Here is a 24510-nt window from a genome sequence, read left to right as displayed (position 1 = left end):
AACCCAGTCAGGTAATTCGTTCGCTCACTTCCCCCCCTTTCTTGCCCTCCCCCTGCTCTCGGAGGGACGGAGAGGAGAATCAAAAGAATGCAACTCCCACGGGTTGAGATAAGAACAGTTTAGTAACTAAGGTATAACACAAATCACTACTGCTACCACCAATGCTAATAATGATAAAGGAAATAACAAGGGAACAGAATACAACACCTCACCACCCACTGACCGATAACTCGCCCCCCAAGCCCGACCAAGCTCCGACCGATACCTCCTCCAACCCTGCAGTCTCCCAGCCCTTCCGGCTAACTCCCAGTTACATCCTGGGCATGACGTGCTGTGGTATGGAATACCTCTTTGGTCAGTTTGGGTCAGGTGTCCTGTCTCTGCTTCCTCCCAGCTTCCCCTCCTCCCTGGCAGAGCATGAGGCTCACAAAGTCCTTGGCCAAACCAAAACATCTCTATCAGCTCTGTTCCCGAGCCGAAAGTCAAAACACTGCACTGCACCAGCTACCAAGGAGGAGAAACATGACTGCTACTGCTGAACCCAGGACACATGTGAACTATGGATTACCAGTTAGTGCCATGCAAAAGTTGCCCTTCTTATGTGGAGGACACCAGAACTGCAAGTCCCTGACGAGGCCAAAGTCTGCTCTCTTGAAGTTCAGGGCAGTGAGCTTGCTGCATGCCCTTCTCACTGCCCTGAAGAGTTCAAAATCTTATTCTTCTATTCACAGAAGCAGGAACAGCCTTGCGAGACAATGCAGAAACCTTTGTAAAATATAGTCCCCTCTTGGAAGTTATTCATACAGTAAACTTGGTTGATTAATTGCTTTAGATAACACAAATAATTTGTCATGCTTCTATTCAGTCCTATCCTTTCCCTTAGTGGGAGAGGTTAGAAAAAGAAAACAGGTGCCCTACTTTTTGTTGATAGCAGCTGGCAAGAGGATGCTCATGGGATGCTGTATCTGTGTCCAGGCTGCATGGTTAGATATTTGATATCAAAATATGGTACTTGAAAGAGAAAAAAACAGATCTAGTACAAAGGAGAACCTCTGGTAGCTCACATCCAGCCTGGACATGTAGGAATTAGGAAATGGAAGCTGGTAAATACCAATCCAGATCCTGCATTATGTTTTGACAGTTTGTAGGATTTCAGCATACAGCAGGCAGAACTGAAGTATTCAAGTATTCTTGATTATACAGAAAAATGAACAAAGAACATCTTTGCATTTATTATTTTTCGATAATGAGCTTGGATGTCTGCTCTAAGTGTTGCTGCCTAGGTTCAGTTGGTTCAGTTACTTCAGTTTGTCTTAACGTCAGTGTAAATTGACATGCTCAATTATAATGTCATGAACAGTTTCACTTCCCTCAGTGGTGTGAGCTGAGCTGCTTGTGGGGATGAGACAGAGCTCTGAAGGGAGAAAAAAAGACAACACTGAAGAAGACTATAGAAGAGACTCAGGTCAGTTCAATACTCAGTATCTTTTCCTCTCATCAAAGGAAAAAAAACAATAACCTTTCCAGCCCATGGAAGTAGTGAGTGCATCCTTTGTCCTCCCCGTAAGTCTTCTTGGCCAAATAACTCATGAGGCCAAGAGATACTGCTGCTATGCTGTAAATAGGGAAAGACTTTATTTTATGCCACAACATGAAATAATCCAGTATTAGGGAGTTTTCTTGTCAAAGCAATATGCAATGAAGTCAGAGGATCTGTGACTGTGATGAGTGCCCATCTCAGCCTCTCTTTCCTCACACACTCATAGTCTGCCTGTTTGTGCTGGGGATGGATTGGGTGCAGATCCTGCAGTGAATGTTCTCAGCTTTTTCTTTTTTTGCTCTTTTTCTGGGGGCTGTCAGTATCATTGCTACCAAGTGCTGGCATCACCCGTTACCTCCTTGCCTTAACCTACTATGCCCTGGGAATTCGAAGTAGTAGTAAACATGTTCATTTCTCACTACCGTTAGTTAGTCAGTAAGTACTTTACTCCACCATTTCTTAAGCAGTGATTGAGGAGGCCTGTGAAGTTACATAGATTTACTGGATGTGTTTGAATGTACAAATAAATGAAAAATAAATCCCAAACAAACAAAAACCGCCACAGCCTTGCAGTTAATGAGAGTTTAGGATTTGAAAATATGATAGGATGTAATGGTGTGGCAAATAAAAACTTTATTTTGGAACTGCATATGTAGCTTGATTTAATTACAAAGAAGACAGATTTTAATTTGCTTTTCACTTTTCTCTAGATTCATTTCACATGGACTTTATAATTAGTAATAAACTAGAAATCTTTAAAGATCTTTCACCTATGCCCATCTCTTACACTGTCTTTTGCTGTATATATGCTGGCATTTAAATGAAACAACCAATGAAGTCTTAAATGCCACTATAAGCGCATTCATTCCAGCTGTTTGCGGGATCATATAGGTCAACCAGCCAAGGGGTTTGACTTCAGTGTTTTGTGATTTGTTGCAGCTTCACTGGAGGGTTGAAATTCAATCTTAAATCACTGTGCTGTAACGAGTTGGTGCTATGGAGTTTTATTACAATAGTTGGCTTCTTCCCTGTTCTGGCTACCCATAGACTGCAACTGCATTTTTATAGTGTCTTCTTTGGTACAGACTCAACAGTCAGACTTGGGTGTACCGCACTGGCACCTGTAGTGTTCTGGTTAGTGGGACTATATGACATCACCTTTTATATCACTATAGTCAGGCAACCCTGCAGAATAAATACTGACAGACTCTTCCTTTCATGCTAATGAGACTCCTAAATAATTTACTGTTGCCCTTATGAGCCAGGTCATGCCACCTTCATGCAGTCAGAGCTTCTTTTGACTTCTGTAGGAGTTTTGTCTGTTGCAGAACCTGAGGCTCAGGCTCCGTTTTGGTGGAAGTACACAACACCCTCTTATCCATTACTCAAAAGCTTCCTGCACATTACTGCAAGACTTTTTACTGCACACAGTCAGGAAAACATTTTTCTGTTAAGAATTACCTTTGTTCTATGACTGTCTGATAATGTTCCATCGTGATATTAATATATATATAGAATCATAGAATCATAGAATAGTTAGGTTTGGAAAGGACCTTAAGATCATGAAGTTCCAATGCCCCTGCCATGGGCAGGAACACCTCACACTAAACCATCTCACCCAAGGCCTCGTCCAACCTGGTTTTGAACACTGCCAGGGATGGAGCATTCACAACCTCCCTGGGCAACCCATTCCAGTGCCTCACCACCCTAACAGGAAAGAATTTCCTCCTTACATCCAATCTAAACTTCCCCTGTTTAAGTTTTAACCCATTACCCCTTGTCCTATCACTACAGTCCCTAATAAAGAGTCCCTCCCCAGCATCCCTTTAGGCCCCCTTCAGATACTGGAAGGCTGCTATGAGGTCTCCACGCAGCCTTCTCTTCTCCAGGCTGAACAGCCCCAACTTTCTCAGCCTATCTTCATACGAGAGGTGCTTCAGTCCCCTATCATCCTCGTGGCCCTCCTCTGGACTTGTTCCAACAGGTCCATGTCCTTTTTATGTTGAGGACACCAGAACTGCACACAATACTCCAGGTGAGGTCTCACAAGAGCAGAGTAGGGGGGCAGGATCACCTCGTTCGATTTGCTGGTCATGCTCCTCTTGATGCAGCCCAGGATACAGTTCGCTTTCTGGGCTGCGAGTGCACACTGCCAGCTCATGTTAATTTTCTCATCAACCAACAGCCCCAAGAAATATATATAACCCCAAATATATATATATATGTATATAATATATATATATTTGTTAAGATGTGGAGAAAATGAGCTAAGGAAGAGAACCCTTTCAACATCTTATAATTACGATTTATAGATTTCCAAGATCTGATATTTACAATCTCTCCTTAAGCTATGGACCAGATTCTCAGATGATATTAAGTTCTTGCCACTCGTTTATGGGTGAATGGTTCTGAGATATGAGGACAGTGTTATTGGCTTTCAAAAAAAATTGAACATATACTGCAGAATACTTACCTGTCTTTTTCCTTAAGCAGTTATCAAAAAACTGCTGGTAAAGTTCTGATGAGGGATAGTTGAGTTTTTTTCCTCAGTTAAAATACTTTGAATTATTTTGCTAAAATATGATGTCTTCTGCAATATTATGTACTATCACTACCATCATCCTCCAATAAGCTTCTTCACTAAAGTGCTTAGGAGAATGGTGTAAAGACCATTATCTAATTCTGAATATTTTCCACATGAGCTGAATAGTTGAGTAAGGGTAACAGTCACTGTTGAAGGCCAACATAGTATGTCTTAAAAACAAGGAATTTTTTGTTCATACCTGCCTTTGTATTTATTTTGCATTATGCTTTATCCAGTATTACAGCTACCCAAGTGACAGCCAATTACCTATCTATCTGACTAACGTGGGACTTTTGATATTAGATCATCAGGGTTTTTTTCTTCTTTGACAATTACTTGTCAGAAAGCTAGCATTTTCTCTTTTGCTCCGTGAAACCAAACTTACTATAAATATTTGCGATTTACTCAGAACCTTCTTTGAAATTCAATAATATTCATGCCACATAATCTTATAAATGTATTTAGTGAACTGTTATAAGGGATTACTCTCTTAAAACTACCCAAAAGCGAGTATTTCACCTAGACAAGCGAATTCAGATCATTAAAATCTAATGGGAATCTCCTCTGTGGTCAAATGATTGCTTTAACAGTCACTAAAGATATAAAAAAGTGATTTAAGTCAAATTTTAGCATTTCATTGTGACACAGACTATACTCTTTTTTGGTTATGAAGCCTCTGTTGAAAGGCGGTAAGTCATAGGTAAGGAGGCTATAACCTTTAGCTGTGGGACAGTAACTTCCTAGAGTGTTCTTAAGCCAAGAGCAATTATCTAACACCACCCTTCCACTTCAGATTTAAATCTTCTGCCCTCTGTTACAAACCTGGCATTTCTCCCATGTTAGATTTTATGTTCCTTCTTACTGAAGTCGAGAGTGTCAGTAAAATTCTGAAATTACAGCGAGAGTATAAAATGTGTGTAAAAAGTGTTTTATGCTTTGTTTGTTTGTTTGTTTTAACCTTCTCCTTGCTTCATGTGTTAGTTTACTTTTAGAAATTTTGGATTTTAGCATTTGGCAAGTCAGTCATTTACTCTTCAACGCTGAAGTTTTATCCAGATTATTTTGGTATCTTTTTGACATCTTCTTTTCCTTAAATTAGGAAGTGTGTATTCTCCAAAATAATGTGAAAGTGTGATGTGAACATTGTGCATTTGCCCCAAGGTTTTACAAATATGTTCTCTCAGGGGAACATCTGTCAAGAAAAAGGAAATACGTGCCTAAGAGCACTGGAATGTGAAGACGGAGTTTAACTCAAATGTGTCTAGTGCTAAAAGGTCCAAGGTCTTCTCTGTTTCAGCTGAGTACTCAGGCTATAGGGCGGCATGAGTGGCTTCCACTGCTCCTTTCCTGCCTCAGCATTGCCCTCTTTCTTGTGCTGGTGTACAGCTTTTTGGAGGTATGCAGTGATCTGGGAAAAAAAGAGGGAAGGAAGGGAGGAAAGAAGGAAGGATGGAAAGAGAATGGGATGGGATGGGACAGAAAGGTGAGTGCTCTGCTGAATACAGCAAAACTGTCCCAGGACTTCAGAAAAGAGGACACTTAAACCTCCAGGTGGAATTTTCTGGAGGAGGCTTGGGAACCAGCTCAGTTTTTTAAATTGCATCTACCAAACTGGATCAAACTATCTGTACTTCAGCATGGCGTGTTGCAAACTAGTGGTAATGGTAAAAGGAACAACTTTCCTCCGAGGTTCATCATGCCCAGGAAACTCTTCTGAAGCCACAGATTAAATTTATGGCCACAAGGTGAAGCAGAGAGTTTTGGAGAAAGTGTCTTTATCCTTACGAACAGTAGTTAGTATGGATGATGAGCTGTGCCCTGGCACTTCTCCTGTGATAACTGTTAGCAGCATCAGCCAACTCTGAGACTTACATGCATAATTCAAATATTTCAGATAATTCCTGACTTGAACTTTGAATGTGACTTCTCCGGACTGTAATTTTTGCAGTCTCAATTTTTTGTATAAGATTTTTACTTTCAAAACCTGGGGAAAGAGTGTCCATTTGGAAAGTCGTAATTATTTGTGCCTTTTTTTCCTAGTTTTTAAATTGTGTTTATTTCAAAACAAGATGTCAAAACTATAAAGTTTTACAGCTCTACAGCTATTAAATATTTAATATTGTGATTGTTTCTTGAATACAAGTTTGTTAGATGTAGAATGGATTTTTTTTACATGACAAATTGAATCAGCTGTTGCATATCAAATGCAGAGTAGATTATATTTCCCTAATTTTGTAAACTCAGTAATTTATAGCATATCAAATTTGCAGATATTTCTATATCTGTATATATCTATTAAGCTTTTATTTTTATATTAAGCATTTTGATGTTTTTATAGTTATATCAAGCTACTTTTAGGTCTTTTGTTGTCTAAAATTATACGTTACAGATGAAAACTCTTTTTCTTCATCTAGTGACTCTTTGGATGGATATAGATGTAGTTATTCACCTCGAGCTAACATGCCATTTATAAAAGCTTTTTCATTAAAACATAAAACTGACTGTTATCCATGAGATATATGACAGAAGAGAAAATTGCTTTGTAATTCTAGTCTGGTGTCTCATCACTCAGACAGCTTCTGATACGTATTTTGAAGTATAATGGGACCCGAGCATTTGGAGGAGGGCTTTACTCCATAAGGGGCATTTGTTGAAGTCTTCTCTCAAAAACGTTTTTTTTTTGATCTATCTATTGACTAGAACTTTCTTTCTGTGCTTCCTATGCAGCATTGCTGATGCTGCCTCCCATTTTATTTTGTTACTCCTTCAGCATAAGCAGCACATGAGGCATTAAGGATACAGCTGCCCTATGTCTTCTATTCAGGATGTTCCAAATGTGCTGACATCTGGTTGATCCATCTAGGTGGAGAAGCTCAAAATCGAAACAGATTAGTTTGCCTGAACTTTGTGCTACTCTTAACACAAAAAGGCTTGAGGCACAGCCAGAAGAGAAAATTCAACCTGTGTGACTTTAATGCAGCCCAGTCTTGCAGCTTAGTACCTTCTCCTTGCACTCTGCAGTAAGAGGGACATGGGGAATGTTTGACAGACTTAGTAAAACAAAGAAGTTAAAGAACAAGACAAATGTGGCACATCTTCATTAAGTGATCTGATACAGCCCCACTAGAGCACTTTACTGCTAGTCCTAGTCTCCTGAGTTGTGCACTTTACATTACAAGATTGCTCATGCTGATGGTGACTAAATAACTGAGCGCTCCCTTGGCAGCAGTAATAAGAAATACTATGTCTCCTTTTCCAAGTGTTGTTATGATAAGAAAATGTTATTTCCTATCAAACTTTATAGATTTTTATAACTTCTTATGAAAATTTTTCACACAACTGGATAGGTTTCACTAAAAACTGACCCCGGTATTGAATTTACCAAAACTAAAGCCTTTCTCTTCTACTTGCAAGAAAGGTTTGGGTTTTAATTCCACTTTTGTTAATCATTAAAAAACAGTATTAAGCAACAATTTATGATGGACACTCCCAAGCTTTATTGTCTTGGTTATCTCCAGTAGTGGAGGTGCCACCTTCTCCCAAACATGTGTTTGTTAGGAGAGGTATGGCAATAAACCCCAAAAGGACCTTAGTCACATTGAGAATAGCCCGTTTCTCTCTCCTTGAAATCCTCTGACCTACCAAATTGATATATGCCTTCTAGCAACAGGAGAAGTGGAGCCAGCTAACACTGCCTTCAGTGCTCAAGTTTTCTGGCTGTTTTCAGAAGAATCTGAAAATGATAATGAAAGCAGAAATTCTTGTGGGAAGATTTCTCATTGAGAAAAACAGGCTCTTTATCAAAATGGCTTTGGTGAAAACATTTCAAAGTACTTGCATGCAGCTCCAAGTGAAACTGTCTGTCATGGTTTCTGCTTCTTTCCGACTGCACCATGTGGCAGAGGTTAGCCTGGTGGCCACTTGTGGCTGCTGGGATTTTGGATCTGTGCAAACACAGACAGTACTGGATCTTCATTTCTGTGTAAAAATAACCAGTAATTATGCACAGCAACCTGTTTCCCTTCTTTGATTCTGATTATTTCTGTGCACCGAATTACCTGAATCACAAAGTTGAGTCAGAGACTGCTTTTAATCATTTGCATGGAGCTAAAAAGTCTACGGCCTTCACCTCTGCTTGGGGACTCTGTTGCGTGAAATACTAGATTTAAGAACAGCAGCACTTACATGCTTTCTCTATTCAGTGCATATTGCTCATGGTACAAACAAAAAAGAACTTAGTATGTTTTCTCTGACATTATCATGATTTATTATGTTTTTACCTTATATCAGAACTGTCTACAAGAAAGTTTTGTAATTTAGAAAAGAGTAGCAATTTGAGCAGGACAGACATGCCTCCTACCTCTCTCTTTTATTTAGATTTTTTTCCATACTAATGTATTCTGTGGTCTTTATGGGTGAGACAAATACTCTGTGCTGGTGACAACAGCAAAATATGTGAGACTTTAGATGCACATGAAAGTCTCACTGCATAGCCTGATGGTGAAAGCACTTGTTAGTGGGCAAGGTATGCTACTGTATGTTTGACATCCTGTTACCCGGACTCCTTTGGTGGTTTACATGCTGTCACTGTATATAAAAATAAAAGAGCCTTGCAGGCAAGAAATAAGAAACTCCCAGTCCCAAATAAGCGCTATAAGCAGTAGGCTGTAGATTCATGTTTCTGCTTGTGCTCTCTTTTTGACTCACTAAATAAATTTGGGTTTTTTTTTTTTGGCTGGTGACACAGCTTCAAAGAGAAGCTCTCCCCTTGGTATCCTAATTGACATTTCAGTAGGCAGCAGGAGAGGAAAATGAACCTTATTTGTTTTTGTTTGCAGTGGGTGCCTTTATCACAGTAATCTATAAAAAGACTAATTATGTTCTATATGTGTATGTCTATCTACCATTCATATATGCATTTATGCAATCATCTTTGGGGAAGATACCTGTGGCCACTGTGCTGTTTTGTCAGAGCCCAGTCCTGACAGATATATTCAGAGATATCAAGGCAGATATCAGAGAGATATACATGAAGCCAGACTTTCTATCTGATCCATTTTAGGCATGAGCTGGGTACCAAGCCTGTTAACATGGGTCTGATGGCAAAGTGCAGTGACTGCGTTTGTTGATGTTGTAGGACTACATCTTTCAGGCATTTAAGGTGTAGGCGGCCTACATGGCTCTGAAAATTGCTCCTAAGGACAAGTTTAAGAAGGGACACACACTATACATCTTCATTCATATCTGTGCTGCAGAATTCGTATCCGTGCTGCAGGTTTTGTCCCTCAGACATTTCTAGGTGTTTCAACATTATGTAAAATGTCTAAGGGCAGCCATCTCTTGCAGCAAACCATTTGTGTGAAGTTAATTCCTTAAAAGCCACCCCAGTCAAGTCCTGTGCTTTCTGCACCAGCAAATTCTCATGTGCCTGGTGAATAAACCAGGAGGTGGCATTCCATTGTGGGTGCTAGTGAGCTGTTAGACTCCTCCATCATGTTAACCGAGACTAGTGGTCTTCCCAGGCAGTTCACCTATGCCCAGGGACCATTTTGAGTTGGTAGGTATGTGGTTTGCACACAGCTGCCCTGTTTCAGAGCCAAGGACACTTTACTGGAAGCAGTCCTAAAACAGCTGCCTGCAGTGCTGGGAGTGTTATAGGACACACTCAAATTAATTGCTGCTGGTGAAGACCTAGGCTACAGGAGAGTTTCAATGATTCTCAGGGCAAAGGTGGCTAATAAGCAGATTCTAAACTAATTTGGCACCTCCATCCTCTGTTCACTTGCCAGGGGCTTCAGGAAGAAAGCCCTTTCACTGTCTCTGAAAAATGGTGATATGAGAATTATGTAGGTGCCTTTCTGACCCTGCCCACATACTTCCAGGAAGGTGACAATCCCACCATTAGGTACTGAAACTCCATCTGAAGTCCATGTAAAATATACATTTTTCTGGATTTGTTCATTAATGTCTGTAGTTCTTTTCCATATCTAGGGCAGAAAACAGGTTGATACAGATAGACAATGAGTTAAAAGAAGAGAGGGCCGAGTGTGACAAAAGCAAGGAGATAGTTAATGCCTCATGAACTTCACTCAAATGGGAGTTGTGTTACCCCTTACCTACAGCATGAAAAGGATAAGATAATTTTGTTAAGATAGGATAATATCATTTTAGCATTGCTGCATGATAATTTTCATTATATAAATGTGCCAGATGTTTATCTGATAAAAGTCAGTGTAACTTCCCTGATTGCAGAGGAGCTGCACTAAGTTGATGACTCAGTCTTTGTTCATGTAATTGGTTAGATTTATCATATTTATTAACCACTGCATAGAGAATGTGATTCATAGAACCATTTCACAACTGGTGTAAGGGGCAGTTTTTGTACACCAAGGTTGGATTCTGCTCTGAGCAGCACCCAGCCCTGCTTGTAGGTGAGAGTCAAATCTGCCCATTGCATATATCATGAAATGGTTTATGTGAAATACCCACATATGCTAATACTTCGGTTGGTATTTATAGGGCCATGCTTATTCCATCTGACTCAGTTATAAATATTTTAAGTACATATTTCAGTAAATTTTAGGGTTCGTAACAATGGAGTAAAATCAAGTAGCTGTGTGATAAATTCTACCAAGCACAGAAATTCAGTTGTTTCTCAGTAGGATTCTATTTAATGCTCAAAAATGTTGTGCTACAGCTGGAGAAATACCGAACCAAGTTTAAACTTCAACAACTATGCTGCTGAGAATGTTGAATTTAGTATCTTTATAACAACAGACTCGATTTTCAAAAATTGGTAGCAAATTAATTGATACTGAATCTAAGAAAGCACAGACATGGGGAAGGGAGGGAGCATGATGATACTTCAGTAACAAAAGCAAGGTTCACATGGCTTTGCTCAGCCTAGGTGAGCTTTTGTTTAAGACAAATTTTGTATTTAAGTAAGTATTGACAAGACTTAGATTTTCCAGCATACAAGAATAAAATAAAACTTGTCTGGATTTGTAGAGGTATTTTTGTAATATATGAGTATTTTGCAAATATCTTCTTAAAGTTCTTTTCAATTGCTTTTTCATTAGAAGATCTATATGATCTTCTAGTAGCTTGATTAGTAGCTATCTTCAGATACCAGTGTACTGACGATGCTGACAAAGGCTACAGCCAGGAACCATAGTTTTAGAATTCTGATGTACTTTAGCCTGGGGAATCCTGGTGCAAATAACAAAATGTCAAGTGTTTTATCTCACCCATAATTAAAAAGGTGATGTTCTTTTTATGTGTTTTCTTACAGCTGGCAGCATTAGAGAGACAGATCTTTGACTTCCTTGGTTTCCAGTGGGCTCCTATCCTTGGCAATTTCCTACAAATAATAGTTGTCATTTTGGGTTTGTTTGGAACCATCCAGTTTAGGCCCCGATATATAGTCGTGGTAAGTCTCATTTATTACCTTTTTCTTTTTTTCCAATTATGTTTAAAACCTGTTATATTACAAAGCAGAATTTTATTGGTTTCAAAAGGTTTTGAAACACCACATGGTGTTTCTGTAGAAACTTCAGAGGGCTCCATATCATTTTGCAAATTTAGGACTACTGAGTGGCATTTCTGAGATTTTGGAAGCTATCAAGAACTGGTAACCTAGAGAAAATGCTGCCAAAATCATGACCATGATACAAGTCCCTAGTAAGATTTTTTAAAGAATGAAATACCCAGATGGGTCAATTAGACCAAGAATAAATGAAGAAACGCAAATTGTTCTCTTTGCAATAGACAAGCAGAATCAATTGCCATTAAAAATAAAAATTAAAAATTTTAATGGTCAAGTTATATTTAGCTACATGTTCCTCTTAAACAGGGAGAAGCAGGGATTGTAGAAATTCCTTTGGTCATGTGTCCCATGGGTTCAAAAGAAATCTCCATCTCACATTTAACTTTGCTGAGATGCGTATTTATGGCCTTGACCCAAAATTGTTGTAAATTGTCTCTGATGCTTGTAGCTTGAAGCTTCTTAGATTTTTTTCCCGTATTTTCAACATAACCAAGAATAAAAAACTTTCAAAGCTGTGAAGGAAACTGTCAACAAAAAAATATCTGTTTCTTCCCTCTCAGTCTCTTCTGAATGGGTGAATATTATGTCTTTACTTGGCAGAGTCTGTATGTGGAGCATTTCATTTGTGCTGTCGGTAATGGATTTTAAGATGCAAAAGTTGGGGTGTTTTTTCCCTCATGGAACGGTAAAATAAATGTCTATTGGGGAAAACACATTAAACAAATACTTAAAAAGCTTCTTCTTTTCTAGTCAAGCCTGGAATCCTGTAATTCTTTGTCGTGTCTTAAAAGTGAACAAAAAGTGCAACCAAGGTTCCTTATACTTGCATTAGCTAAGCTTCACAAGCAGACTATAAATAATTGAAAATGGATTGATGTAAATAATAGCACTTTTATCTATTACCTGTGGTTGGAGAACTAGGCAGCAGTGTATATATATCCATATATTGATGAATCACTTTTCTGCTTCATGTTCTCCATTTTATACATAAGAAATAGGAAGCAAGTGAGGGTAAACATCTGTAAAATTGCATAGCAATTTTATTTTATTAAAGAGTGAAATACCTAGATTAGGTATTGGTCAATTAGACCAAGAATAAATGAAAAGAAATACAAGCATAGCCATTGTAGATTCAATTCTGAGTAAAGAAATGAGTTCTGCTTAATAGTTTGGGTGATATAAAATTTGGACTGAAAGCTTTCTACCAAAAAATGCCCTACCATCTAAGAGCTGCCACACAATGGCTGAGCCATGAAGCATCTCTGTTGAATACAATTGTCATTCCAAGTAGGTAAACCCAGTAGCTCATGTTTTCTTATGTATGGTCCTTCAGATACAGTACTATAAGGAGGTGATTCTGGAATAAACATGGAATTTCACTTGCTCATAGGTAAAATTCTGAGTCCTCAGAGCTTAAGAAACACAGAGAGAGAGAGAGGAAGAGGCAGCATTAACTCCAAGTGTCCTAATTAGTTTAAATCCATCAATTATTTCCAATGGCTTTTTTATATTAATTAGGTCAGTTTTTGGGAACAATTTGTCCTGTCACTAAGCGGGTGTGCTATTTTCAGTACTTGAATATTTTGTGGCTGAATTAAATCAGTGCAGAGTTCCCAGGGGACATAAACGTTCATAGCCAATTCCTAATTTTCCCATATTGGCTCATGTAAAACATGCACAAACATTTGCAAAGAAATAAAACCAGCTAAATTTCAGTTTTAACTATGCTGTAACACGCCTGTCATGCAGCTCCAGAGCTCTGCTATGATCCATTTCCCTGTGCATGCTTTTCCTTTCTTAAAAGGACTTGCTATTACCAGCAAGATTTTTCAGGCTATTAAAACTGATTAAAGATGTTGACAGGATACTTGTTAAAGCTGAGGGTTTAACCCCGCTTCTACTTCTGATATGGGACTTCAAAAGCCTTCTGAACTATGAGTCATATAGCTAAAATTGCACAAACCTGGCCCAAAGCTGAACATAAATTTATTAATGAACAGTGGGAGAAGAAAATAATACACTTAAACAGGGGGAATATTAGTTGGAAGTCTCTGCTTTACTTGCCTTAATTTATTCCATTAAATAATATGATACATAGGCAACGTGTACACCTGAAAAGCCAAGAGGTATAAAAAGCAAAAGCAGAAGAAAGGCTATACGTTATACTTTAGACAGTATTCAAGCAAATGTTACTATAGACACTCAAAACCCATGTGAAATATTTAGGCATCCAAAATTACTCCTTGAATATCCTACCTGATAAGTCCTGAGTTGTTACTTTTCCAGTATATGCTGATTTATGCCAGTTTCCATGTCATCTTTCACAAATATGACTAAGTAGGGCTCTGCAAGTACTGATGCCTCTGAGGCACAGCCAGGTATTGCAGGGAGATGATTTGATGACTCAGCAGTTGCTGCCTTTCCCTTGAAGCATCCCCGAGCCAACATTCATTTCTCCTAATGCCAAGACACTGTCAGAGGAGGCGCTGCACTTCAGATTCAATATACACTTGAGGTAGTTTATTCATTAATGCTAAACTTACCCATGATCCTTGTAGTATTTGCACTTAGAAATTTCCCTTTTCTCTCTTACCTTTCAATTTGAGAAACCATCCTTTGCATTTTTCTTTACCCCCTTCTTTTTGTAACATTGTGTCCAATAATAACAATGATTTAACTCTAGGAATGGTTGTATTTCACTGGTACGTGAAAGATATCTCTGCATTGATCTCAATATGACCTGTAGAGTCAAAAAAGGCTTAGAAATATCATTATTGTAGAGAGGCAGAGGCATTAAGAAAGGGATCTGAAAGGAACCTATAGGGTTGCACAGTAATTTAACAGACATTTAACCTGTAAAGCTTAGGGTGCACTCACTCCAAATAATATCTAAATGCTTCCTTAAACCACATAGTACACAATTCTTAGTGCAAAAATACAAAAGCAAGAACGTACACAGAGCATCATGGGGAGAAAGCAGCAAAGATTATCACCAGTGTCTAGGTCCTTTGAGGAGAAGGAATCTACTGAATGAAAATATCTAGGTAATTTTTAAGTAGTGCATCATATGGGATATAAAATAAAAAATTATTAGAAAAAAAACCCAAACCACAACAAAAAAAAAAAGCAAAACAAAAGAAAAAAAGCCAGACAAAACCAACCAACCAACCGAAAACAAAACCCCCAAACAACCAACCCTTCATGTTGATTCGACCTGTGTGGTGAATTCCTTCTTCATGCTAGATACAGTGAGGGTTGTGATGTTGAGCATGAGACCAGCTGAGCCAGCGGTGACTGAATGTGGCTGGCCATACAGCTGGGGAAGGAATCACTGGCTGGGGAGAGGGGATTGAACAGACATACACATAATGTTCAGAAAGTATTACAATTTTTTCAGGGAGAAACTCTCAAATTAAGAAAAGCTGCTTTTAAAGCCCTCCTCTGCAATCTTTACATGATCCTTTTGTATATTTGCAGTTTTGAACTGCATGGATGCATACCAATTTTTTGCAGTTGCAATAGAAAGGACAGACATTGGGGGTTTTCTGGTGATTACAGCTATAGAATAGAAACTTGATTTGCAGAAAACAGAAGACATGGGAAAAATAAGTCATTTGACAGCAAGAATAAAAGATTGCTTTTGTTGTGAAGTCTGTGCCAGGTAGCTGAATTTTATCTTTCAGTCACTGAAACCTTTTTTGACACAAAGTGAATCACTGCAACCAAGCTTCTCACGTGCTTGTTTTCCCCTTGCATTCTGGGTTCTTGTCTTGAGACCTTGTGGTCTGACTTGCAGAAGTGCTGAATGCTCAGCCACAGACAGCTGAACACTGAGCATATAAAGTGCTTTATAACCCCAAGTGCTCTGAAAATGAACTCTTAAGAATCTTAGGTTGGATGCCTATAGTGTATGAATATTTCTGAATGTAATCTCTGCATGTATCAAAACATCATTTGCATTCTGAGAGCTGTATCAGTCCTTTATAACATAGAGTAAATTAGTTAATGTTTGTGCAGCTCTCACACATTCCAGCAATGAGCATCTTAGAAAACCTCCTGAGAAAATTAACATTCTGTTCTTAGAGCAGGGTCTGAGCAACAAAGAGAATTATTGAGTTAGCTGTTCATAAAATGTATTAAGGGAGGTAAGGTCTTCTAAAACAAAAATATACCTGTGGTGATTTAATTGATGCTTGCGTTGTATTGCGCAGCCGCAAAATAGAAAAATGAAATCAGAATTGCAATATTTCCTAATTTTGCTTTCTTGCTTTTGCTGTCTTAAAGCCTTTCTTTAATGTAGTCTTCCTTAAGTGCCTGTAACACCATATCAAGAAAAAAATCTACTACTTACATGTCCAAAACCATGTGTTTGGGCAATAACTTACTTACTTTAAAAAACTATATAGTAGTAACTACTGAATATATAATTATTATGTACATAAAGTAAAGGGGAGCTTAAATTCATGTTACTGTAGTTCAGTGAGTGTGTAGGAAGAGCTTTTCCATGCACAGCAGCTGACTGTCAAGGGGCACATGTGCTTTGCACCTGCAGTTCTCTTCCCGTAATCCTCACAGTGGATAAGGAACCAAACAGGTCCTGACTGTGTAAAGCAGCCTAGCTTGGCCTGGCAAAGCACATTCAGGTAGTTTTTACCTGCATGATTCAGAGTTGTCATTGGTCCCCATGGGACAGGGTAAGGCCATTAACAGGTTTGGTTTTGCCTGGCAGATCAAGTAGGTTTCCTGTTGTTGTGATGACATATTTTGTTAATGGACAGATAAGAATTTCTTTCTTAAAAAGGGGAATTCTCCTGAATATTCTGAAATCTGCTTTTTACACGCAACTGGGCTTGTATTAAGTGTCCATTAATTTTGAATGCTCATCACTTGATGCTCTGAGGATGTATGTTGAAAAATCAGGAGCTTATGATGAGTTACTACAAAGTCAGCAAATGTAGTAAAATGTGTTATCCTCTTTTAAGTTAATCTTATAGATAGTACAGACCTTATACTGCTCACAGACCACAGCAGCTCTGTCTATTTTGTAATTATCCAGCCTTCAGTTGCCACAGTGCCCTTCTTTGTTAGCCAGAGAAAATGGCCTTAGGACTATTACTCTCATTTTGTTTATTAATGACCTACTTCTTATGCCGTAGCCATATCCAAACTGCCTAAGTGCCCCATAAGAAATTCAGTTAAAGCAGTTAACCTGTTTGGTGTATAGAAATGACAGTATGCATGTGGGGGTAATCAAAGTGGGGAAAAATTCAACCCTCTTCACCTGAACCTTTCATTATACCTCACAGGGAGGGGAAGGAAGAGGGAACATAATCCAACAGTGCCAAAGAAAGCCAAACTGGTGGCACCCATGTGATGGAAATGGGATCCAGCATATCATAGATTAGGGTGTTGAGCTTTACTGATTGTATTGAGGCAAAACAATAGCACATTAGCCTCATCTGGTCACACCTAATTGGACTTGCAAGGGTGCTTAGCAGCAGTTCCCCACTGTGAAGGTTGTAAGCACATAAATGTAAAGTGACAGTGCTGCTGCTCATTGCATTTTTCTGGTGGGCGTATCTCCGATGTGGCTGAGGATGTGCTTAGTCCATCAGACAGAAATGCCTTTGAGGTGTTCTGCTTGAAGTGTTAATTGGGTGTAGTTTACAGCTGTATGTAGGTAAACAGTGCATCTGTATGGAAATAGGGTCAGTCCATTATGCTGACAATTAAAATGCAAAAGATGATTTACGGTAGACAAATTAATTTCCCATTCATGCTGTGGATGTAGTACGAGTTCAGTCTTGCACTAGGGTAGGAGAAACAAGAAAAGCTATCGATAAGTTCACCTGTTAAAGGCGCATTGTAAGATTGGGTTCATGGCCACAACGGCTGGAGTAGTGAGTTATTTTTAATGTAATTAAAATGCCTTTTATTGAAAGACTCCTCCCATACCTCTGATACAAAGACAGGTTGAGAAAATTGGGCTGTTCAGCCTGGAGAAGAGAAGGCTGTGTGGAGACCTCATAGCAGCCTTCCAGTATCTGAAGGGGACCTACAAAAATGCTGAAGAGGGATTCTTCATCAGATAGTGTAGCGATAGGACAAGGGGTCCAAAATGAAACAGGGAGATTTATGTTGGATTAAGGAATGAATTCTTTACTGTAAGGGTGGTGAGGCAGTGGAACAGGCTGTCCAAGGAAGTTGTGAATACTTCATCCCTGGCTTTGTACAAGGCCAGGATGGATGGGGTCTTGAGCAACCTGGTCTAGTGTGAGGCATCCCTGCTCATGGCAGGGGGGTTGGAACTAGATGATCTTAAGGTCCTTTCCGACCCTAACCCTTCTATGATTCTATAATCCTATGATTCTTAAGAGACCAGATTTACCCTTTACTCATTTGATTTTTGTAAAATCTAAATTATCAGATCAATAGATCTGTTTTATTTGGTGTCTTTTTTTTTTCTTTTGTATTTCTTCATAATATTTAAATATTATTTTAATAATACTTGCCTGTTTAAATTTATTATTCTGGAATCTCCTTTAACAGAGCTAAATCATGATTTACGAATAACTCACAGTTGTCCCCAAAACAGCGTTTTGGGCTTAATTGGTATCAGTAGGATAGTACAAAGCTGTAAAGAATAAATCTGTTTTATTGATTTATTTAGAGCAGCAACGAATATTGGATTTGTAATTTCCTATGGTTCTCAGGGAACTTCTGCAGGGAGAACTCCTTTTCTGAACTCTCTGTTTTGGCTGTTCCCAGAAGAACAATGCTTATTGATATCATTTTTTTTATTATTGATGTGCTGAGTATAAGGTCCTTTCATCTTCACATTTTATTTTTCTGTCTTTTTGCTTTCATCTGGCTTTGTGTTTAGTACACGGTGTGGACTGCCCTGTGGGTCACCTGGAATGTTTTCATTATCTGCTTCTATTTGGAAGTAGGCGGACTTTCTAAGGTAGGTCACTTATCCTTCTTCAGGTTTATGGGAGGGTGTTTTAACAGCAGGACTCTCAAATTTTAGAAGGCTGGAGCCATAGAGGGAAAATATGGTTGTTTGAAGATACAATTTGATCTTTGGAGTTCCCCTCTGATGAGAACTCCAGTGCTTGAACTTGTCTTTGATAGTAAATAGTCATGGGTTTGAAGTATATATATATGCACTGAATCTGAAATACAGTTGCCTTCTGAAGTACCATCTGAAGGAGTGGGGGGAAGGTTATTCAGTGCAAAACTTGAGGTTCTTTTTGATTGTTGAAATTTCAAGTGTGCATCAAAAGCGTATCTGAATTTCCGAGACTGCTGTGAAAGCAGCTAAAGAAAATTACAAAGAAGGTTAACGTAATAACTTGTTGAGCAAATTGGTCTCACGGTGAGAATGTTGATTCTTTATAAAAAAAAGAACAAATGGCAAAGGGTGACTTTTTTCATATCTGAATGAAACTTTGCTTTTCATGGTACTCAATGCTCTAGGTCACAGATTCCTTATTCAAACCTCAGATTAGTGCAGAAATGTTTGCTGAAGGTATCGAGATGCGTGGTGCCTTCGTACAAGGTAGCACTTCCATTAGCATAGTTCATATTCACAGCATCGTATCTACAGTGAATTCTGTACAGCATCTGCTGGTTTTTATCCTCTTGCTGGACATATATGATACTGATCTTTGGTTACCACATTCATACTTAAATGATTCCAGTCACAGTCTGCCCATAGCACATGCTGATCCCGGTATTATTAACAGAATAAACAACCACATTATTGGTTGTAGATTTAGAGGTATGAACTACATCATGGTTAATTCATGCATTGCTTTTAGCTCAGTTCAGATGGGAACATTTGTAAGCTAGATGCTTTTTGGGGTTGAGCATTAAAAGTCCTAGCTTTTGACTGACAACAAACAGAAAACTAGTGAAAACGATTTAATAAGAAATGAAATTTAATGTACTCAGTAAAAATTACATTAAAATTAAAGCTTTCAGTGATAGATTCCTTGGGTGATAAAATTTTATAATGAAAAGCTACAGCAGATATGGTGTAGTTCGCCAGAAGTCATACGCTTGATGAGGAAATTAGTGCATTTCATAGACTATCAAAATAAATGATTATATTGGTATGTTCTGATTTTAAAATCTATTATATGAACAGAAGATCACCACATGGAAGTGATAAATACCCAAAGTAATTGTTCATTTTCATTATAAATAGAGTCTGTGTTTTTTAAATCAGTTGGTGATGACTGTTTTTATAGTGCCTATTATATGTTTTTATCTAAGTGATTAGGAATTAAGTGAAACTTTTAGTCTGACCCCTGACTTTATGAAAATTTGAGTTGTCTTTCCACAGATTACAAGAGATTCTGATCATATCTTTAGTGTGAGAGAATTATAAACCAACAGGTTTGAACTGAAATCTCGAATCTTTCAGTTTCATCACTGTGTTTCACTTTTATGTCTTCTTACTTAATATATACGGCAAATCCCAATGCAGAGAAATAGTAGCAAAAGTATTACTCAGCAGCTGAGAAATATCCCTTTTATAAGTATGTACTTTGGTTGATATCAGAATTTTTGTGTAATTTTTATGTTGTGGTTTATAATGACAACATTTGAGAAGTAGTTTTTGTGAAAAGTAGGTGATAGATGCAAAATTATTTTCATGGACATTAACTGTTCTTGTATAGATTATATGAAAGGTACCAGTATCAGGGCCAAGCTAGAAACAATAGAATCAAGAATTTTGTTCATTAAACCGTGGAATTTGAAATCCCTTTAATGATGATGTTTCTGAAAACTGTACTGGAGATAATGCAGTCATCAAGAGGCTGACGTCTTTTTGAAATATACACATAGAATCCTGGGTATTTACAAAGTGATAGGTATTTGACACTGGTTTAATTGGAGCCCACATTTTGAACAACATGATAGCCTAAAAATTTCATCATTGCTTTCCGTGGACAAACTCCTGTGTTGTTAGGCATGATACAGAAAGGTTCTGCTATCAATGTACGTTACTGTGTTTGGAAAATCAAATACTGTCAGAAGCTTTTCAAGGCTGGCTCTTTTCTCAGCATTGAAATAATAGCAGAGCATATTTTTTCTTTTTTCTTGCTATTGTTCTATTTTTCCATTAAAAAAAAAAAGGGTTTGTTTCAGAAATGAATGCAGATTGAATATAATTTTTAATGTCTGTTGACATACTTTCAGGGAAAGTTAGGATGCTGTCTGGCAGTTGACTTATTTTTGTTCTCTTGTTTGTTTTAAGCACTATCATGTTTTTTATAGTTGCTCTGACCAGAATCAGCAGTTGCTTGGAGTCCCAAGAATTTATTTGGTCTTTGATCTTGAATACTACCAGGAAATATAACCTGGTGCAATAATAACTAGCAATTTTAATTCAGTACCTTCACTTGGAGTATGCATGCAATGCAGACAGACTTTTCAAATGTCCTAACAGGAATCCCACCACCACTGAAATTTTGCTCAGATCTTATTTTTGTGGCAGAAAGGAAGATCTCCTTTGAATATTCATTGTTTTCTTTCAGCCAAAAAATTCCACCTCAGTTAATGGAAAATTTGAATAAGAAGGAGATAGGTAATTTAGGCCTCTTCTTTGCTGTGAGAGTTTGAAACTTTTTTCCATCAATTATAATGCATAATGTTCAGATTTTCCTGGTAAAGTGATTTTTTTGTTGTTTTTTTAAAGAAACAGTTTGATGTTTAATTTAAAGTTTATGGTTCTGGTATACCAAGATCTTTAAAATTTTCTTAATAAAAAGTGATGAAACCTTCTACCACCGACCCTTCTAGTATCAAACATGATATATGTGACTTGATCCTTTCCATTCTTTCAGTAAAATGTGATATTTCTTCACAAGGGTGACATGGAAAGTATATTTTTAGTTGCAAACACATTTCATGTTTTAAAGTAATTTGAGGGGGAGGGAGAAAATAAAGTCAGTTTCGTATACACCCAAACTCCCCACCACATTTGGTTTTAATAATGTGGAGGGCCAAACTGGTAGACATGAGGGGTGGAAGCTGGTAAGATAGGGTAAGCTTGGAACTAAAATACTGTATATATAGCTGTAGGCTTGTTGTCAGTGAATTCACTTGAGTCTCAGTCTCTGCTCCAATTAATATCATATTATTTTGTTTAACGAGATAAAGCTTCACAGAAGAACTTTTTGTGGAAGTACTCCCAGTAGCTACAGTATGGTAATTCAGGCAATCTCCTGGGTAAAAGATGATATGCATTCAAGTCTTCTCAGGTGTGAAAGGGAAATTAACATGGCTCTCCCACAGCCAAGTGTTGTAAGTAGAAACCTAATGTGTAAAGGTTTCCTCTACCTACCTTATAGACAATATGTAAGTCAAAATCTTTCACTTATGATACAGATGTGCACATAAAATTTTAATGCCTTTTTCAGGGCTAAAGAAATTGTACCTGATCAGAAATAAAATAAATATACCCGTATAATTCTTTTTTGTTTGTGTTAACTGGATTTTTTCCTGTTTTTTATCAGTGAAGACACACCCTTATGAAACAGGAAATTTTTCTGTATTTTTTTATTAATTTTATGAAATTGAAAGCATAATTTTTGGTGTTAACTACTCCATCTGAGAGAAACAAAGCTGCTATTATAACATGACCTTTTAATCCTCCGCTGCAGAGTGACAGATTGCTACATCCATACGTGAGCTCATTAGTTGTTTGGATCTTGTTCTGTCTTGAAATGAAAATGTGTTCTAATTGCTACTTTTGAGAATATAGACAATTTACATAGGCATAAACACAAATCTCAAGAAATAAGAGGTAAAAGAAAATTTTCTAAAGAGCATTTGAAAATAAACATTGATTGCATCTTACCTGATATAACACCAGAAGCTGTTATTTTGAAACATTGTATGTACTTCTTAAATATGGATGAAAGCTTCTAACTTGTATAAACCAGCCCTCCAACCCCAGCAATACATTCTGTTATGTACTTCTGTACAAAGGACGCTTCATTTGTTTAGTGTGTGCAGCTAATATTTCTATCATTTATACCCCTTCAGATCCAGTATGAAAATAACTGTGTTTATTTGTATTTATAATTTTCTGTTCCAACTGGTACTTTTCTTTAGATCATTTTTCTACTGTGTTTTATTGAGTGTTAGTGATGTTTGCATGTGTTAATGTCTTTATTCAGTAAACGTATGGCAGCATTCCAGTGCAGTGTACTCCTTTCATGTTGTTTGATATACCTTACCTCAGCAGCTAGGCAGTGGTGATGAGCTCTTTTCTTTTTCTATGATGTTTCTTCTTGTTCTTCACGTTTAATTTTTTTTTTCTATGGCATGCTTCTTGAGCATGAACTTTGCCTTATTCTGGATTTCTTTAAGTTTAGCTCCCAAGATCAGCTCTCTGTCAACTGACTCTTTCATTGCTTTTGACTAAGGATTTGTATGGCAAGCATTCATATATTCAGTAGGAAGCTACTTCTAAAACAGCTTATGTTTATCACATCCTTAGTTTTAGGTATTGAACGTAGATGAATGTGAACTGTCTCAATGTGCCTTTGACACTAACTTAACCTTTCCCCTGAAGCCAAAAGAAATTTTGCATATGTTAATTAATAAAACAAACCTCTTTCAAATCTGTTTTCCTTGTAATACTTACTTTTATCAATGGAAGCTCAGAATCTGTAGGGCTCCCAGTCAAGTTTATTAAGACAGAACTATAGGATAAATGCTTATATGGATCTGTAGTTGAAGGGATAGAATTCTAACTTTTAAAATTAACTATTTATTCCATCCAAGGACAAAATAGACTAATAAATTACTTAGTAATAGACTATATGAATAGAAACCTGGTACTCTTTTCTAAACAAAATAGTGTGCATCAGAATGGGGGCTAATTATGTGGACTATCCTGGCTACTCATGGAATCCAATTTATTCCATCTGGTACATGTCAGTCAATCCTTAATTGTTGTGCAATTACATCTAATGATCTCAAATGCAGTAAATTAAGATTAAAACCAACGCTATTTTGTAATTAATAGACATGTATATGTAATTAATAGATATATGCTTGTGTCTTTTTTTAAAATGTGAAGTGAGAACATAAGAGTTGCTTGTATTTGTAGCTAGCAATATGAAAGTAAATGCGATTCTCATTGTAATTTGGGTTGATGTATGTGAGAAAACAGAGACAATTATTTTGGTGTAATTAGCATCATAATTATCTCTATGGAGTAGCCCAGTCCAGAAAGCTTGTGGACAAAGTTGGCAGCATCCATAAAACCAGTATGGCAAATCAGCAGATGGAATATAAAAGACTTCCTTATCTAAACAGGAGGCTGAAGGTAGGTTATAGTACATCTACTCACATGTAAGTGATTTTATGTAGAGGAAAGAGATGAAGATTTTCATATCCACTGGGAAGAAGGGCAAGAAATAATTTGCTGAGCATGTGGCAAAGAAGATTTGGTTGGAGATCAGGGGAAGCTTTTCTTAATAATAAGGCACTAAATAGGATCTAAAGCTGTTAAAAAGCCATATCGCTGGGTAACTCTTCTGCCCCACTGTTTTTAATCTATAGAAATTAGCCTCTGCCAAAAGAAAACCCCAAGTTAGTGTCCATTGATAGTTTAGGGTAGGAATGTTAAAAATGAAAATATGAGTACAAGTTGAAGGCTCAAAACTACATCTTTAATTAAATCAGTCTTATTAATTTTTGAAGGGAGTGGCATTCCATCTTGGGAGTTTGGGGTGTCTCTGGCTTTTTTTCCCCAGCAGATGCCTAGGGACACAGAAAATGGAACACCCCAGTTGAAGCTGCAAAGTGGTTGAC

General features: G+C 37.6%; 1 protein-coding gene across 6 annotated transcripts in view; it reads left to right on the top strand.

Annotated features, from left to right (window-relative positions):
- The window catches only part of NKAIN3 (sodium/potassium transporting ATPase interacting 3), a 352622-nt gene that overhangs the window by 156187 nt on the left and 171925 nt on the right, over positions 1-24510 (top strand). For 5 of the 6 annotated variants that reach the window (XR_009742521.1, XR_009742522.1, XM_061448404.1 and 2 more), the window contains exons 2-3: positions 11416-11553; positions 18554-18634. Coding sequence is in view for 4 of the 6 variants with exons in the window: in XM_061448404.1 (XP_061304388.1) it covers positions 11416-11553; positions 18554-18634 (219 nt within the window). In the remaining 2 variants the exon portion in view is untranslated. The remainder of the gene's footprint in view (positions 1-11415; positions 11554-18553; positions 18635-24510) is intronic. The other variant, XM_061448406.1, reaches the window with a different exon arrangement.

The sequence above is a fragment of the Pezoporus flaviventris genome, unplaced genomic scaffold, assembly GCF_033815535.1.
Source record: "Pezoporus flaviventris isolate CSIRO_AGI_PZ_B2104156 unplaced genomic scaffold, CSIRO_AGI_Pfla_v1 ptg000007l, whole genome shotgun sequence".
NCBI classification, from domain to species: domain Eukaryota; kingdom Metazoa; phylum Chordata; class Aves; order Psittaciformes; family Psittacidae; genus Pezoporus; species Pezoporus flaviventris.
Note: the sequence above shows the minus strand (reverse complement) of the source record. Positions and strands in the feature narration are given on the sequence as shown.